The 16,016-nt window shown below is 41.5% G+C and overlaps 1 protein-coding gene across 2 annotated transcripts in view; it reads right to left on the minus strand.

Annotated features, from left to right (window-relative positions):
- Nucleotides 1-752: 752 nt before the first annotated feature.
- Nucleotides 753-16,016, minus strand: part of kcnn1a (potassium intermediate/small conductance calcium-activated channel, subfamily N, member 1a) — a 54,142-nt gene continuing 38,878 nt past the window's right edge. Inside the window, exons 5-10 of one of the 2 annotated variants that reach the window (XM_069157002.1) lie at nt 13,281-13,422; nt 11,653-11,763; nt 10,394-10,521; nt 9,906-9,914; nt 7,747-7,816; nt 753-4,442 (exon numbers count right to left, since the gene is read on the minus strand). In XM_069157002.1, coding sequence (XP_069013103.1) covers nt 4,137-4,442; nt 7,747-7,816; nt 9,906-9,914; nt 10,394-10,521; nt 11,653-11,763; nt 13,281-13,422 — 766 coding nt within the window. In that variant the 3' untranslated portion in view covers nt 753-4,136. The remainder of the gene's footprint in view (nt 4,443-7,746; nt 7,817-9,905; nt 9,915-10,393; nt 10,522-11,652; nt 11,764-13,280; nt 13,423-16,016) is intronic. The other variant, XM_069157003.1, reaches the window with a different exon arrangement.

Raw genomic sequence — 16,016 nt, forward strand, 5'->3', positions numbered from 1 at the left:
TAAACCCTTTCCCCATCCATTAATAGTTGATTTATTCCAGTGCTACTACGTACATTATGCATCATGTGGCAGTGGACACAGAACAATGATTGGGTTACATTTGTTAAGTTTTTGGGGTTTTTCACTCTGTTATTGATCAGCAGAAGTGTGTTCTGATGCCTGCTCTATGAGGAAAGCCTACTTCTCAGGATAATAAAAGACTCTGGGATGTGTTTATCACTGACTCATCTACCATCATCAGAAAAACATCATGAATATCCCTCACTTTACTACAAAATACCTTTTTTTTATTTTTTTTTTTTTTTTTTTTTCAGGAGGGGTAAATCTGGTCATTCAATATTGGAATGGTGTTTTGGCAGGTCTTTGTTGATAAGAGGATCAGGAGAAAACAAACCATTACAAGAGAGTATAAAAACAAAAAATAGAACCTGGATTATTCTTCCTGTATGCAAGTGTGAAATTAATAAATGTTATCTTTTTAAACCCTTCGTATCCTTCCTAGATATTGTTTTCTAGTGCATACCTACGGCATGCTGTGCGTTGCACCCAGCCACCTTAACCCCTGCGGTTCACAATTTGTCCTGTTTAATTGGTGACATCTACAATGAGGTCATATTTACAGGACACCCTCTCTTGCTGTTCACAACCCCCCTGGGCCAAAACGGATGTCTGTCAGTAAATGAGCTATGGCTCTCATCTTTTTTCGGTTTTCGGTCTTCGGTCCAACCCCCCCCCCCCCCCCCCCCCCCCCCTTCTTCCTGCGGCCTGATGAAGGATGACGTCCTAAACACCAGCACCGTCACCTCTCTCTGGGGAACACACTCCAGCATCTGTGATCCTTCTTGGTGTAACTAAATATTACACAAACTGGAACATGACCTGGGGTTTCCTCGCTTCCTCCTTTCTCTCTTTCTGTTTTTTTTTCCGTCTGAACCACTTAAAGGTCTTTGCTGCAGGCCGTTTGGGAAGCCTCTTTGTGTATTGGGGATTGATGCTCTTAATGATGACATATGACAAAACGTGAGGCTAAACCTCAGATGTAATGAAGAGATGGAAACCTTGGATACGAACAGGCAGGTGAGGTCGTAATCAAGGAGATAGTCTTCCATTAGCCGTCCCGACTCATTGGAGGACACTGATTGAACCGGAGACTGTAACGGCGTGATAGATCCCTTCATACGAACGGGGTGGAGTGTAGTGCTATATGAGAAGTGGCTAGAGGTGGGGGCAGTAAAGAGTCATGCTTCATCAACTCAAGTTGAAAGGAAAAAAGCTAAAATTCATGCTTGATTAAGTTCCACTCGTAGCAAACTGAGTATGTTCTTAAATGAAGTGCTCTCTGGCCGGTCCAGAGCCTGTGGGAGAGTGGACGCGTCCACTGTCTCACAGGGTTTGACTTCAACCCTGTTAAGCCTGAAGAAGCTTGGAAATAATTAAGACCGAGGAACAAATAATTATCCTATTTGTCTGTTAGCTTAAGGGCCCATAAAGATGATTTTTTTTTTTAGGACTAACATCCTTTTGGGACTCAGATTATCTAGCATTCAAACTACAGCATGCTCGCCCGCTAACCCGCTGACTTCCTCCCGTTACTTCACGTGTGCTTTGAGAACACCCTCAATATGTGTCTTCAAATCAAAAACTTTGCAAGTCATCACGACTCTGGGATGTGTCGCACACCGTACCTTCAATATTTCTTATATTATCTACTTTCTCGTCGATCACCGTGTCATTTAGAAAGTCAAAACAGAGGCCCAGTAATGCTCAAAGAGAAGCTCGGCATTCTGCCTTCCTGCTGAGAGTCACCCAAGCACAGGTCTGTACAGCAAATATAAAGACGCTGTCAGCAACCGGTTAGCTCAGCCTGTTGCTTTAGGGAGTTACTTGCCCCCAAATAAAACTGTAACGTGTTGTTTTTAGCTCTTGTTTTGTGAGCTTTGGCAGGAAAAGTTTGGTAATTTAGGATTGACCGAGGCCAGCGGCAAGCTTGGGTTAACTAGATGCAAACATTAAAACTGAAGTGTAAAGCTGAAACCCGGTATCGCCGCGAATCGTGGAATACGCACGCCTGTACGTGTTACTCTCACGCCTGGACAACGCCGGGCATAGCTCCCGCCTGTTTCGCTTTAGTGGACGGGCGTGTGTATTACACACTTCGCCGTGATACGGCGCTGAAAAATGTCATGTGGCAGTTTTGAAGGGGGAAAAGTGATTTGCTCAATTAGCCAGGTAAGCGCTTTTAAATCTAATTTCATATTTACAATACAGACTTGATAGTTGTAATAATCTGACTCTCGGCACGAAAGCTTAACAAAATGTCAAACTATTCCTTTACGTTTACTGAGGGGTCAATATCACTGTTCTGTAAACATCAAAGTTTCTTCAGCGCTTTTATTTGTATCCTTTCAGGATCTGTTTGTAATAATAAATTTTGTTCTCCTCGTGGCATATTTTAAACAGGGAATGCATTACAGAATCACATTACTGCAACTCTCTTGGTTCTGCAACTCTAAAAACTCGAATTATCCTAGTAAAAAAGGAAATTAGTAAAAATTTGTAAAAAAAAAAAAAAAAAAAAAAAAACAACAAACGAAAAGCAACAAACGACAAAAGTGAACATAATAAAATCAAAAATGATGTAAATCATCAGCCATCCGAGGAAGATTGTGGTCCATTTGTCATTTTTGCACAGAAGCATGCAAAAGGGCTTCAGTTCGACCGGTGACGTGTGCCTTTGTGGCCTTTTACCAGCAGACCTGAAGCCATGCCATTTACCGAAGACCACAGGAAGCTCTAATTAGTGGTGGTGAGATTGGTAGACTACTACATATTTCATTATTGTGTGTATGAGTGTGCAGCACTCGGCTAAAAGTGAACTCATTCTCTGACAAACACGCTCACAAATATCCTCTCAGTCTGTCTCACGTTCGCTTACTCTCTGAACTTTTTCATTTCTCACTGTGTTAGTAGAAATAGAAAAAAAAAAAAAAAAAAAACGGTTTTCAAAACATTTAGAGTTGCGGTGTGATGGAGGCAATGTTATGCATTACATTAAGACATTTTCTTTAAATTGTTGGAGAGGAATGTATCTGAAAAAGGAATGCAATGTTGTATTCAGACTGTTAACATCGTAAAAAAGCTCTGAAATTAGTAATTAAATAACCCTCTACTATTTATACATTCAGGCACTGAAAAATCACATGTCAATATGTAACTAAAAAAGATAGTCGCTCTCATTTTTCCCTTGGTAAGAACAAGGAAGCTGATACCTTGAAGTTGGCAATTGTGTAAATTTTACCAGTAGTAATGCCATGTGCATCCCCTTTGCTATTCTTTTGTGTGACATTTTCCCCTCCCCCTTAAGTGCATTTTCAGACACTGACCTGAAGTCAGAGCTTTTGCAGCCTCTCCTCAAGCTTTCACCCTAACCTATGGGAAAGAATCCACGACACTAGTCTTTTGAAAGGGAAATCCAATGGTTTGTCTCGTGCTCCTCACTGGACAAACAGATAGACAGACGGATGGGTGGACAGATGTCCTCCATGGCCTCAGAGGGCCAGCAGGTGAGCTGAGGCCCTCAGCTCCGCAGACCAACGTCGTGGTTAAGGACTCTCCGGTGTGATAGCCAGCTCTCACCCCAGCAACCCTGAACTCAGTCTTTTTTTTTTTTAACTATACAAGGGCTTTTACAAAAAAGCTAACTTGGACAGCCATACAATGGCTAAAACATAAACCATATCTCTACTTTATCTCGGTTTTTCAGTCATTTTTAATTTTTTTTTTTCTCTTTTTCTTTTTTTGGATGCATTTGAGTTTTTTCTTGATTTAAGTCTTTGTTTGCCTTTCTTTGTTCTGTTCGAGTAGCTCTAATCCAGGCCTGTGCTGAGAGGCTCAGTCACAGAGGAATTGGTTTTTGGATTTTTTTTTTTTTTGTTGGGTGAGGAGGGAAAGAGGGGATGAGGGGCAGGGAGGGAATAAGGGCAAGGATCAGGTCAGAGGTCAAGATATGGGTTCATTATTAGTCCAGACATGGACTTGCCAGCGGACACGGGGGCGGCTTTGGGCGGGACAGAATGAGGTGACGCGTTGGTTTGGGGAAGGTGGGCTCGAAGGTGATTACAGAGGGTTTCTCAAGGTTATCCACTATCGGAGGAGGTGTGTGGTGCTGTGGAGGGAGAGCGCCGCCTTCGGGCGGTGGAAGTCCAGGATCGCTCAGACCGTTCAGAACGCTCGGAGGCTAGCGAAGCGGGCCGAAAGCGGTGAACAAAGCCGTCCAGGAAGTCCTGCTGCTGCTGGGTTATGGCTTGGGAGATGAGGCAGGGCAGCGCCTGCAGGCTGCCCGTCACCGAGTCCAGCTTGTCCTCCAATGTGCCGATGCGCTTGTCCAGCTCCTCACTGCGCTCCTGCAGCTCTGACACCAGGTCATACATCACATTCTGGGTCTAATGAAGGAGAGAAAGTAAATGTGTTTTGGGAGAAGCAGGAACAGGAGGACAGAGGAGGAAGAGGAGGAGGGCGGAACAAAGGAGGGAGAGGAAAGATAGAAACATTAACCAGCCGTTTTACAACTTAATATCCACAAAATGAGGTGCAACAATGAAAATTGCCAGATGATACGGTATGTATACCTCGCCAGGGAAAAAAAACGTCCATATAACACTTCATAATAAATTCCGTGAGAAGACAGTCTAAGCCTTATTCAGTATAAAGAGACAGAAATAATGCCAGGAAGCAGTATGAAGAAGAGCTGTATACTTTCAGCAAGTCAGCATAGATTTTTATCTTCCCCTAGATTTAACTACCGGTTTCTCAGGTCCATCTATAGCCAGAGAAGGTCTCATATCATGAAAAGTGTTTCCATTATTTAGGTACTTATTGTTCTGCAGTGGATGCATTGTTACAGTCTGTGTTATCTGCAAGTAATTTTTTTAATGTAAACTATGACAATTTCCTATATTATAAAATGAATGATATATCATATATACTGCAGTCTTTAGTTTTACATAGTGAATTCAAAGGGACAATGCAATTTAACAGTCACAAAATATCTATTTAAGGTCTTCTCCAGACTTGAGCGCAACTCGGAAATCAAATGTGTTGTTTTATGTATGTTAGGAAAAACAGTAGCTCATTGTCAGTGTGTAAATTAAGTACTACCATGTGTGCAAAAGTTTCCTTTGGTCTATGTAGGTAGCAGTTGAAAGGTCACTACTACATGCATAGATGACGAATTCCTTTCTGACAGCACACATCATCCCGGAGGAGGAGGAACTGGCTTTAATTTAGTAGAGCACATAGGTTAAAAGAAAACATACCCATAAGGTATGAAGAGCATTGAACCCCTATGCACTCAAGTTATACAACATGTGCACATACTTATAGGAATATAATCACGTGATGTTTTGTAACCCCATGTATACAATAAAAGGAGCAAAGAGGGAAGTCTGATTCGGAGTTGGCTGATGCCAGGTGAAGAGCTTACAACTCTAAGACCCTGCACGGACTTCCCTTGCTGCAAGTAAAACTCAGATATCGTGTCAAGCTTTGTTTTTGTCTGACTGTGGGTTTGATTCTTATCCTATCAGCGCTATGTTACGGTTCTGAACCTAACAATGTATAACCCAGAAATCAAAGTCTTACTTCTCTATAGGGCTTAAAAAGAGGGCTGTTGAACTGGTGTACTGTGTACGCAGATAGATCTGACCACTGAGCACAGTAAGGGCAGGTAAACACACATTAAAGGGGTTGGCCTTAGAGCCTTTCAAAATACACACTGGAGTGCAAATGCCATCCACATCAAATGGAGCTGCAGTCATGCACCTCCCTTTGAACCCCCTCTCTGCTCTGGTGGGTCAGCTGACGTCGGTACAGCAGGACAGAAGCTACTGAGCCATGACTGTATTCACCCTCTTACCGACAGACACTGTTTACAGTGCACGCTCGGGTTCAGGTTCTTCGAGCTCTTTAACTAAGTGACAGTCCTGCACTTGAGCCAAAACTCTGGAGAGCGGCTTATATGTTGACCAAAAATGGGTTTTAAGGTGAAGCATGGGCAGTTTGGTTAGATTTAATTCACAGATATCACATTACATTGGCCATCCATTAATAATACAGTAGACAGTTTCGGACACAATTTGCCCAGTATGGTCTGTGCTGATTTTACAGATCATACGACCCAAACAAAGAATGACACTCTAGATCTGTCTTGATTTTGAGTGTTGCAATGACTTACATCTGTTTAATAATTATGTCTTTTAGACCATGGTATTGGACTTAATGTCAAAGTCCAGGGCAACATTAGGACTTAATGCCCAAATTAGACTTGTTCTTACACAGGTATTAACACTTTCCATGTCTGCAAGGGGGTCCGTGACATAAATTTCATCATCAGAGGGTTTAGACGAAGGCAGACCTCTGCGTACCTTCAATTTGTTGTGACTTGTCTGCACAACCATTACGCTACAGAGGCACCCACTGTGCACACACAACGAACACAATAACCAAAGAATTTGAAGAGAGGCTGTGTGAAGAGGTCTGTCGCTACCCGCATCTCTACAATTCACAGGGAAATTGCCCAGAATTTAGAAAATTGTCTTCCTGTACAGGATGATCTATTGAACCATGTGTGGAAAGCGTTCTCCAAGCAGACTTCAGAGAAGAACATAAACAGAACTACCAAGCATCCGTGTTGCCTGCAGATGTCTGCATATGCACCCACTAAGGAGTATATTCTGGACCTTACAGTTATCCTGTGGAGTTTTGGCCAGTAGCAGCACAATGGAGCAACGTTTTTAAGAGAGAGTCCCAGCTTTGCTTGTAGTTCATGCATATGCACAACATATACAGTCATAGCAATGATTCTACACTATTTCACTGATCGATAGTTAGTGCCAAAAGATGTAGCTGCGTGTGCCCGCGAAGGCAAAAACAAAAAAGATGAAGACTGCTAGCAAACAGTTTGGAATTCTGTTTTCAAATGTTTCATGAGGAAGAAAATCCACTGAACATGTTTACTAGGCCTCAAACATATACACAATACCTTTTGGTGAGAAACAGGGAACGTAAACATGACTTTTGTTTACAAAAGCCTACCGTCGGGTATTTATTTTGCCTACTTGTCAAAAAGTATGAAACAGTATCTTTAACTTGATGTAATGCCAGGATGGCTGAAACAGTATCATACCAAGACGAGGTGCAGGAGCTAGCGGTTTTAATGCAGTTTACTGTATGTAGCAAGAACACCGTAAGAAAGTCATAACTCCCTACTTTGGGGTTACTCCCTTAGTTCATGTGATAACCTCAGAGAGAAGCCCACCAACTTCCACCGGCCGGGCCTGTCTTGATAAGTGAGTATCAATTTAAATCAACTGAAATAAAGGAGGAACACCAGAATCAACCGTGGTGAGAGACACTCATGCTCGTGCCACTGATCACATCAAAACCTGACAATATATGGCTCGGTGGCTGTTTAGATTGATATCATGTCACCGACTTCCTTCCATTTAAGTAAAATACTTGCAGTAAATAATTTAACATATAAAAAACAGCTTTGTTTAGAGTCATGTTTCTGAAAACCCAACAAAAACAAATGTTGAGGGAAAGAAGTGCCGTCAAACACTTATCCACGGAGTTCATCACTGCAAGCGACCCCTCTCTGATTTCACCACTGATTTATTGTTAATATAAAATCTTGACTAAAGCAGCTTTAAAGTAACTAACTGACAGTTTTTTTTTTTGAAGACTTGCCTTTGCCAGGTCCACCAAGGTGTTGGCCTGATCATTGAGTTTCCTCTGCTCCATCTTGACACTGCGCAGTCTGAATTGGGGCACAGGGAGGTGTAAACAGGAAAAAAAAAAAGGAAGGAGGAGGTGGACAAAGGAGAGAATGAAGGAGGAGAGGATGAGGGAATCAGGAGAGACGGGGAAGACAGGGCGGTTTTCAGGAGTAGAGCACAGAGAGACGGGTTGTTTGGGGTCAAGAGGGGACAGAGAAGAACCAATAGAGAAGAAAGCAGGAGGAAGAGGAGGAGGAACAACATGTTTTATCAGGAGTGTTCTCTCATTGATGACATTGGAGAGAGATAGACAGACATGCATCATAAACGTATGTACTTTACATATCTATATATATACATATATACAGAAATATATATGTCTATATGTAGTATATATACAAGCATTCCTGGTCTTGGTCAATACAATACCAACCAAAACATGCAAATTACAGAAGCATACTACACTCGTTTTGAAAAAATAAAGCCTGTGTTGATCATGTTCTATTCTAGGTCTTTTTCCGTCATAACAGGATCTTATTCTCATCATCACGCGACGGTTTTATGCAGCAGGCAGCTGCAAGTAAGTTTGTTGTAATGACAAAATAGTTGAGATACTGAGACATGATCTTGTTACAACCCAAAAAAGAAACTGCTTTTGAAAAAGAGTAAAAAAGATCTGAAGTACAATGCGAAACAAATCTATTGTTACTACGACAAAACGCTATTTTTTTCCAGCAAAGAATGCAATATGCTTCCATATGAGAAAAACCCCAAAACATGTTTGAAATCAAAACATTCTCATCTCTTTCCACCCCAAAAGTAAGATATTAAAAAAGGAAAAAGATGGCATGCCCTTCATCAGTGCTACACACAGCTCAGTGGTAGGACTTCATATGTACACACTAGTCATTCAGTAAGCGTGCAGTGATCATGGCTGACTTTGTGCACAATGAAACGTGAGCGTTTTCAGTGGTGTCTGTTTATGCATGTGTGTGCATGTGTGAGTGTGTGTGGATGTCACAGATAAAAGATGAAGCTTGCCAGAAATAAAATGTCTAATGAAACTGCTGAACATACGGCAACAGAGACATTTTTTTTTAGGAAGTTGATACATCGGACATGTTTTGTGATGCCTTCAACACTGTGCCTCCTTATCGCTAATCAAATACATTACGGCACTGCCAGGACCGTTAGCGCTGATGTGGATAATGTGTCATTGTTAGCGGTGGCATCATCTGATCGTGCGAGAGGAAGAATTTCCCTGTTTGGCAAATTATGAGACAGGATGACATTCAAGGGCATTCATTCATGTGCAAATCAGTAAATCAGAGTGGAGTGAGGCCGCTGGCTTACGGCTCTATCTCTGCGGGACACCGTTTCAGGTTGTATGTGTCTGTTTGCTCGGCTTTGTTGTCCCTCCTGGCCGTCGAAGAATAAGGGCTAAAAGCTGAAAACTCGTTAGTGTGGCATATTTTGTGTATAATTGTATCCTGCGAAACCCCGACGTGCATGTTGTGCCTCTTTGTGTGTCATCGATGTCGCGTGCACGCTTTGTTGTTCGATGTCATATTAGAGAGGAAAAATCAAAACAGAGAACATTTGAACCTCATTAGGACTTTTACATTGTGTGTATTTACGTCATCACAAAACCATCAGGAGTGTAGGATGAGTTCTGCTGATGCAGGTTAATATAGCCCCCAGAGCAGCTATATTAATGATGGGCAACATTATACACTACACTGTAGATGATTATGAGGTGCTGGCCAAGCCAACGAAGCTCCAAGCTCATTCTGTACAAGATGCTTTTTCTTTCACACATTCTGTCCAGACAACCCTCCACTGCTGACACTGGTGGCAAAATGTTGATGCTTTTTTTTTTTTTTTTTTTTTCATTCCATTCAAGGGAGAATGGGAGGGAGAGGGAAGTAAATGGAACATTGAAGTAAAGAAAACAAAACTAAAACAATTCAGCATCCAGCATTTTTTTTTTTCTTTTCTTTTTCTTTTTTTGGTGACAAACGCTTTTTTTTTTTTCATGCATGTCAAACGCAGACATGGAGAGAGGAGGAGGAGGAGGAGGAGGATGTTGAGGAAACAGTAGGAGGAGGATACATAGAAGACTCAACTTACTTCTGAGCTCTGCAGTGATAGAGCAAAACAAAGACAGAACACAGTACAGAGTTTTAACCCCACAACATTCACGAAACGAGTGAAACCATTACACTTGTCACTGTAAGCACGGGGTAAGAGAGGGTCGGAGGGAGAGGGGGAACGGGGAGGGGAGGGGAGGGGAATAGGAAGGACCATTACACTAGATTGCAGTGTGTGTGTGTGTGTGTGTGTGTGTGTGTGTGCGATTGTGAGAGTTTACATGTGTGTGAGCATAACAATCAAAGGACAAAACAAATACAGAGCTACAGCTACATTTGATCAGATAATTAGTAATACAGTCAATAACAGCCTAAATATTTTTGAACCATAGATAACATTAACATGGATAGAACATCTTTTAGTAACTTATCAATAGTTTTTGGACATGCTGAGAGATTCCCCTTGGTGGTGAACAACACGTCATATTTACATTAGATTACGTGAAACAAATGTAAAGCAGGACTTACTGGTGAATGGCTTGGAGAAACTTGCGCTGGTGTTTCCGCACCTTGGCGTGATCGATCTTCTTGACCAACTTGGTGTGTTTGTAAATGAGCCATGTTTCCCTGAGTACATTGGCAGCTGTGTTCTTTACCTGTGAAACAACAGAGAGAAAGATATTTGATGTGCAGTAAACTGCCCTGGTTTAACATTAAAATCTGAACATGAGCCTCCTGTGATTATCAATACCAAGTTGCAACAAAAGGAGACTGCAGAGGAAAATGAAAGTCAAAAAAACAACTTCACGTTAAAATAATATGAAATACAACAATAATCTTAGAAAATGGTCAAACACAAAGACATAAAAGAAACGACATGAAATCAATAATACGTTATAAAAGTGTCAGCCTACACAGATAGGTTTTAAAAGCTTTTAAAAAGATGAGGCGCATACTCAGCAGATTTGATACTAAAGGGGAGTTTATAGTTTTCACAATACAAGATAATACAGGTAATATTGGTTGGCCAATTCTATCCGCTCAGTCTGGCCTATCACAGATATATTGGTGTAGAAGTAAAGGAGAACTTTTTTTTTTACAGAACGTAATGCAAAAAAAGTTGTCTGGGGTTAATTTAGAATTTGTAAAACCACATTTTAATAGCTTTTTACAATTATGCCCATTTCATTTCAACAGAAGTTTCCTGTTTCACTGAATTGATGTCATTTTGGGCAATAAAGTTCGCATACATATGTAAACTGTAAACTATCCTGCCTCAATTACATATTTTTGTCAGAAGTGTTTGATAACCAAATTTCAGCTGATATATTGACATCAGAATTTCTTTACTTCCCCCTTTTGTTTGTCAGCCCCAAACAGTATAATGAGTACAGCCTGTAAACCTTTCAAAAAAAAAATATCTGAATTTGTCTTTTTACCTTTTTCTTTATTTATTATCTTTTATAATGGTCACATTTTACTTGTGGGTAGTTTTGGATTTCTGTTAGGCCCTGGAGCCCACATATTCCTGCATACAAGTGTGGTTTTAGTCTATTTCTGAAGGCCCTTCAAAAAAAAAATCTAAATGCACAGTCTGACATTTAAACTAAGAGCCTGTATTATTTATAATGTGTATTATTTGACGTGTGAAACAACATATATTCATATACAAATGGTTGTGTGGAGTAAGGAGACACAACTTTGTTTTAAGAGTTACAAGCCTTGTTTTTAAAAACAACGATTCATTGTAACAGCTACTAAAAATGCAGTAACACACTGTGACTCACTCGTTTGCAGAGTTGTGTGTCCATCATGAAGTTGTGGACATGCTTCTCAGCCTTGGTCAGCTCCAGCTTCCTGGCCACCACTGCAACCACCAGCGCAGTGCAACCAGCTCCCTGCATGCAGCACAAAGACACAGTCAAACAAACACGGTGACATTTGGTTCGTGATTTTTTTAATTTTTTTTTTTAACTTTACAATGTTAATCAGCAGTGAAGAGACAACGTAGTAGCAGTTTACACAAAACAGCAAGTGCTTCATTTTGCACTACATACACGTGAAGGGTGGATCAAAAAGTTCAGAAACTGCTCCTTTTGCACGTGAACGGTGCGCAGTTCAGTGACGTTCACAGAGAAGGGGGAACAATAACCTTTCATGAGTAAATCTTCCAAGTTTCGTCACTTGATCAACATCTGTTTCTGAGTTACACACGTTTTTGGGACTGCTGGTCTGGGCACATCTGCTGTTTCTCTGTGGACATGAACAGAGGTTGCTCGTCAAATTTTGTGTCAAACTCTGGAAATCTGCGACAATGCAATGTTTTCAGAAAGCTTACGGTAATGAAGCAACGAGCCCGCAGAGGTGTTTTGAGTGACATTCACGACACTATCCGAGACAGAACAAGTCAGGAGCAACCAGGTGGATTTTCTTCGACATTCGCTGGGTTGTGCAGCGTGAATTTGTCCCTCAGGGTCTCACTATCAACACGGGAGTGCTACTGAGATCTCAGTAGCACTCCCGTGTTGATAGTGAGACGAAAACAAAGAGAATGTGGAGCGATAGCACTTCTCTAACGAGACAATGCACCAACTCACAGCATGTTGAGTTTTTGGAGCTCAACATCACAATCATTACTCCCCACCACGGCTACTCAATGGATTGGGCTCCCCCCCCCCCCCCCCCCCCCCCCCCCCGTTCTTTCTCTTCCCCCAGAATTTTTACACAAACGTTGATGTGCGCTTTCTGGTCAAGTGTCAGGTGCATGGTGAATTCACTGCGGACCAGCTGTCACAAAAATGAGGGTATCTCACGAGCTAGTGTTGATGAAGTGATAGAACCTGAACTCACAAAGGTTATAGCTTCCCCCTGCTCCGTGCACATTCGTGTGCAACGGGAGCAATCTCTGAACTTTTTCGATCACCCTCGTAAACAACTCTCAGGCAGTTCCAGCTTCTTTTTAACAGCTCGGTAGAACACAATAACAACAGATGTTCAAGCTCGACATGAGGACCATTAAACACATGCACCAGTATGTACCAAATGGAGCAACAGAGAGAGGGATACAGTACATATATAGGAGAACATGGTAGACATAACTGATGGTGATTCTTTATGATAATTATTTTCGTTATGTCTCAAACAAGTGGCAAAGTTGCAGGTGAACTAGAATGTAGTGAATTTTAAGATGCCGTGTTAAATTATTTCAGCTTGGACACTTTGTGTCAGTATCTCCACCGAGACAAACACAACTCTCTCTGTTGCTTTTATTTATATTTATATATATATATATATATATTTTAGTAAAAGGTTTAATCATAGTGAAGCTGGATGAGCTAAGGTTTAGTTCTGCTCCAGTCAGAGTCATCCGGTGAGACGTACGGTATTAATCTGAGTGAAGACAAGAGGAACTTACCATGATCCCTGTAAGCAGACACACGCCTTTCCCACAGTACGTGTGTGGTACCATGTCCCCGTAGCCAATAGAGAGGAAGGTAATCGAGATGAGCCACATGGCTCCCAGGAAGTTACTGGTCACTTCCTGTTTGTCATGATACCTGAGGTAACGAAGATAAGCAGAAGTGGGAGACACAGTCAGGAAGACTGGACACAGTTTCTTTGAGTGCGAGCATGCTGAGGAGCGACATGGTGCTGTGTGAACCAAATAGGGGTGGTGGGTGGAGGTGGCTGAGGAGGGGGAAGAGGGATGATGCAAGGTGAGACACCTGTTTCAAAAAGCCAGTTTAACTCAGTCTAAAAAGAATGCTACTCTGCGTATCAAAAATAAAGGCCCATTTAGTGAATTTACAAGAGAATTCATCTCTACTGTTCTTCGCTTTTTTAATCATTTCTATCTGAAGCAGTTTTAATGGAGAGACGTGTTTATGGGCGGGAAACTTAAACTGACATGAAGGCAGAAAAAAAGCTAATGTTTTCTCTATAAAAATTTGGTGGAATGATTTCAAACTAAAACCACTGAACATGTGGTTCATGTTCAGCGTCTGTCGATTCAAAATGAACAATTTGGGGAGATGAGTGATGTAAAGGGTTAAAACAAAAATGAGTCTAAGGCCAAATCACTTCCTCTTACATTAACATAGAAGTTACAATTTTAGATTTTTTTTTTTTCAAATGACGAAGAGACAGGCCATGTTGCTGTAAGCGACTGTATAGAGTACCGCAGGTCAAACTTATTTTGAATATGAGAGCCCAACAGATGTATGTCAGTGCATCCATAAAAATGCATGTACTGCTGCATCAAATTAAAACTAACAGTTTTCTCATTGTCACGCTTTGCTGAAAAAATCTTCACAGAGTTTTACGCTGCCACAAGAAAAGTTTTGGCAATGCAAATCATCACTTCAAACATGTTGTGTGCTGAAAATAGCTGACAGCCATGCTTGAATTGTCAGTCCAAAGGCCCACAGTGCATATGCAAAGATACCGTATTAAAGAAAAACACACACACACACACACACACACATACACACACACACACACACACACACACACACACACAATGTGCAAAGCTGGATTGAGGATGACATTCCCATACCTTTTGCAGCAAGACAAAAAAAAGTCTATCACAGAGGCAAATCTCCCTCATCCACCCACCCTCATCCAACTCGCCTGATTATTCCCAATGGGCTGTCTAGGAGGAGATCAGATAAGATTTAATTTTGGAGTCAAAATCAAATATTCATTAAGCACTTTGAGACAACATCTTGCTAACATCCTTAAGTATGACAAGACAATGTGGAGGGAGTCTGATTTCTTTGGATTTTGTTAAGGCTTTTCTGAAGGGGATTCTGACTGGGCCAATCATGAATTCCCAATGAGTTCAAACTATCCAGCAGTGACCCAGCATGTGGACACCAGATGACCGGAACAATCAGCTCTAATTAGCGCACAAGTACAGTTTGAAACACTTGAGGCCAGTCTATGAAAGTTTTTCTTCCCCCACCGGGGAAAAAAAAAAACCTGAGTTGGTGTTGTAGAAATGCCCGCTCCTCTTTCTCCTCCAAGACAGTTCATTGTTATCAAATATCATAAATTAACTGATCATGCCTTTTGCAGTTCTTCAAACTCCCACTTCTCAAGTTTCTATTCATGCTCCAAGTCAGGGGGAAAAAATAACTATGAGCATTTTTATTGTTGTTGTTGTCCCACAGACTGTCAAAAAGTGTGTGGCCCGAGGGATTCAAGCCTTTCAAATGACATGCAGAGAAGCAGTCTGTGCAATACCATGCAGGAATAAAAAAATATGTCTGCATCCTGCATGCTTCAAAAGCCAGTATATTGAGAGCAGGGGAGCGAGGGGGAAAAAAACCTTGGGGTCTGTTTGGAGATGAAAACCACCTCTGACAAATACTGCAGTGTCACCAGGTGGAAGGGCGTCTGCTCGGATGGGTTTTCATTTGTAAACAGTGGGGGTAAGGATCGGATGAGTAACAAAGGAAGATGCTCATTGAATTTGACACCCCTGTCTCTTTTACCTGCATCCCAACACTTCAGCAGCTGCCCTTTGATAGGTGCCAGGGGGCTAAACTTGATCAGCTGGCTAAATATTGTAATTACAAGTGACTAGTATGTTAATTTCATTCATCTTGTCATCAAGGTGTGCAGAGAGTGAGTCACGTCTTCAAGGCAGGCAGATACCTTGCTGCACCTTTCAGCACAGAGAGCGATGTATTACAGAGTAATACAGTGGCCTTCTGTCTGTTGGAAATATGCTCCATAAATATGCTTGACAAAAAGCACAAGGTATTGTTGTTTATCTGTTTTTCTAACTGGGAAGTGGCCGTATGTTTTCATCGCATATATTTCAGGTGTTCTCCACTCTGAAGAAGAGCAGAGACAGCAGGACGGGGGCAGAGACCGAGGCTGAAAGGGGAGCTGATCAATAGCGCTTTAAGGCTCTCAATATACTGTGTCAAGTTTTGGAAGAGCATGGAGAAGAGCTGGCACCACTTTCAACCTATTTCCAGGACAAGAGGTAAATAATGTCAAGAGCAGATAGCTTTATCCCCCACTGTTAAACTCTCCCTGACAGACTCTTTCAGCGAACGCATTATTCCTGGATCAATTACTCAAATGTTTCAAACACTGTTTATCCAGTACTGTAAAAAAACTAAAGCTGCAATTTACATCC

The sequence above is a fragment of the Embiotoca jacksoni genome, unplaced genomic scaffold, assembly GCF_022577435.1.
Source record: "Embiotoca jacksoni isolate LCO1_2020_lvr unplaced genomic scaffold, fEmbJac1.0.p SCAF_22, whole genome shotgun sequence".
NCBI lineage: Eukaryota > Metazoa > Chordata > Actinopteri > Embiotocidae > Embiotoca > Embiotoca jacksoni.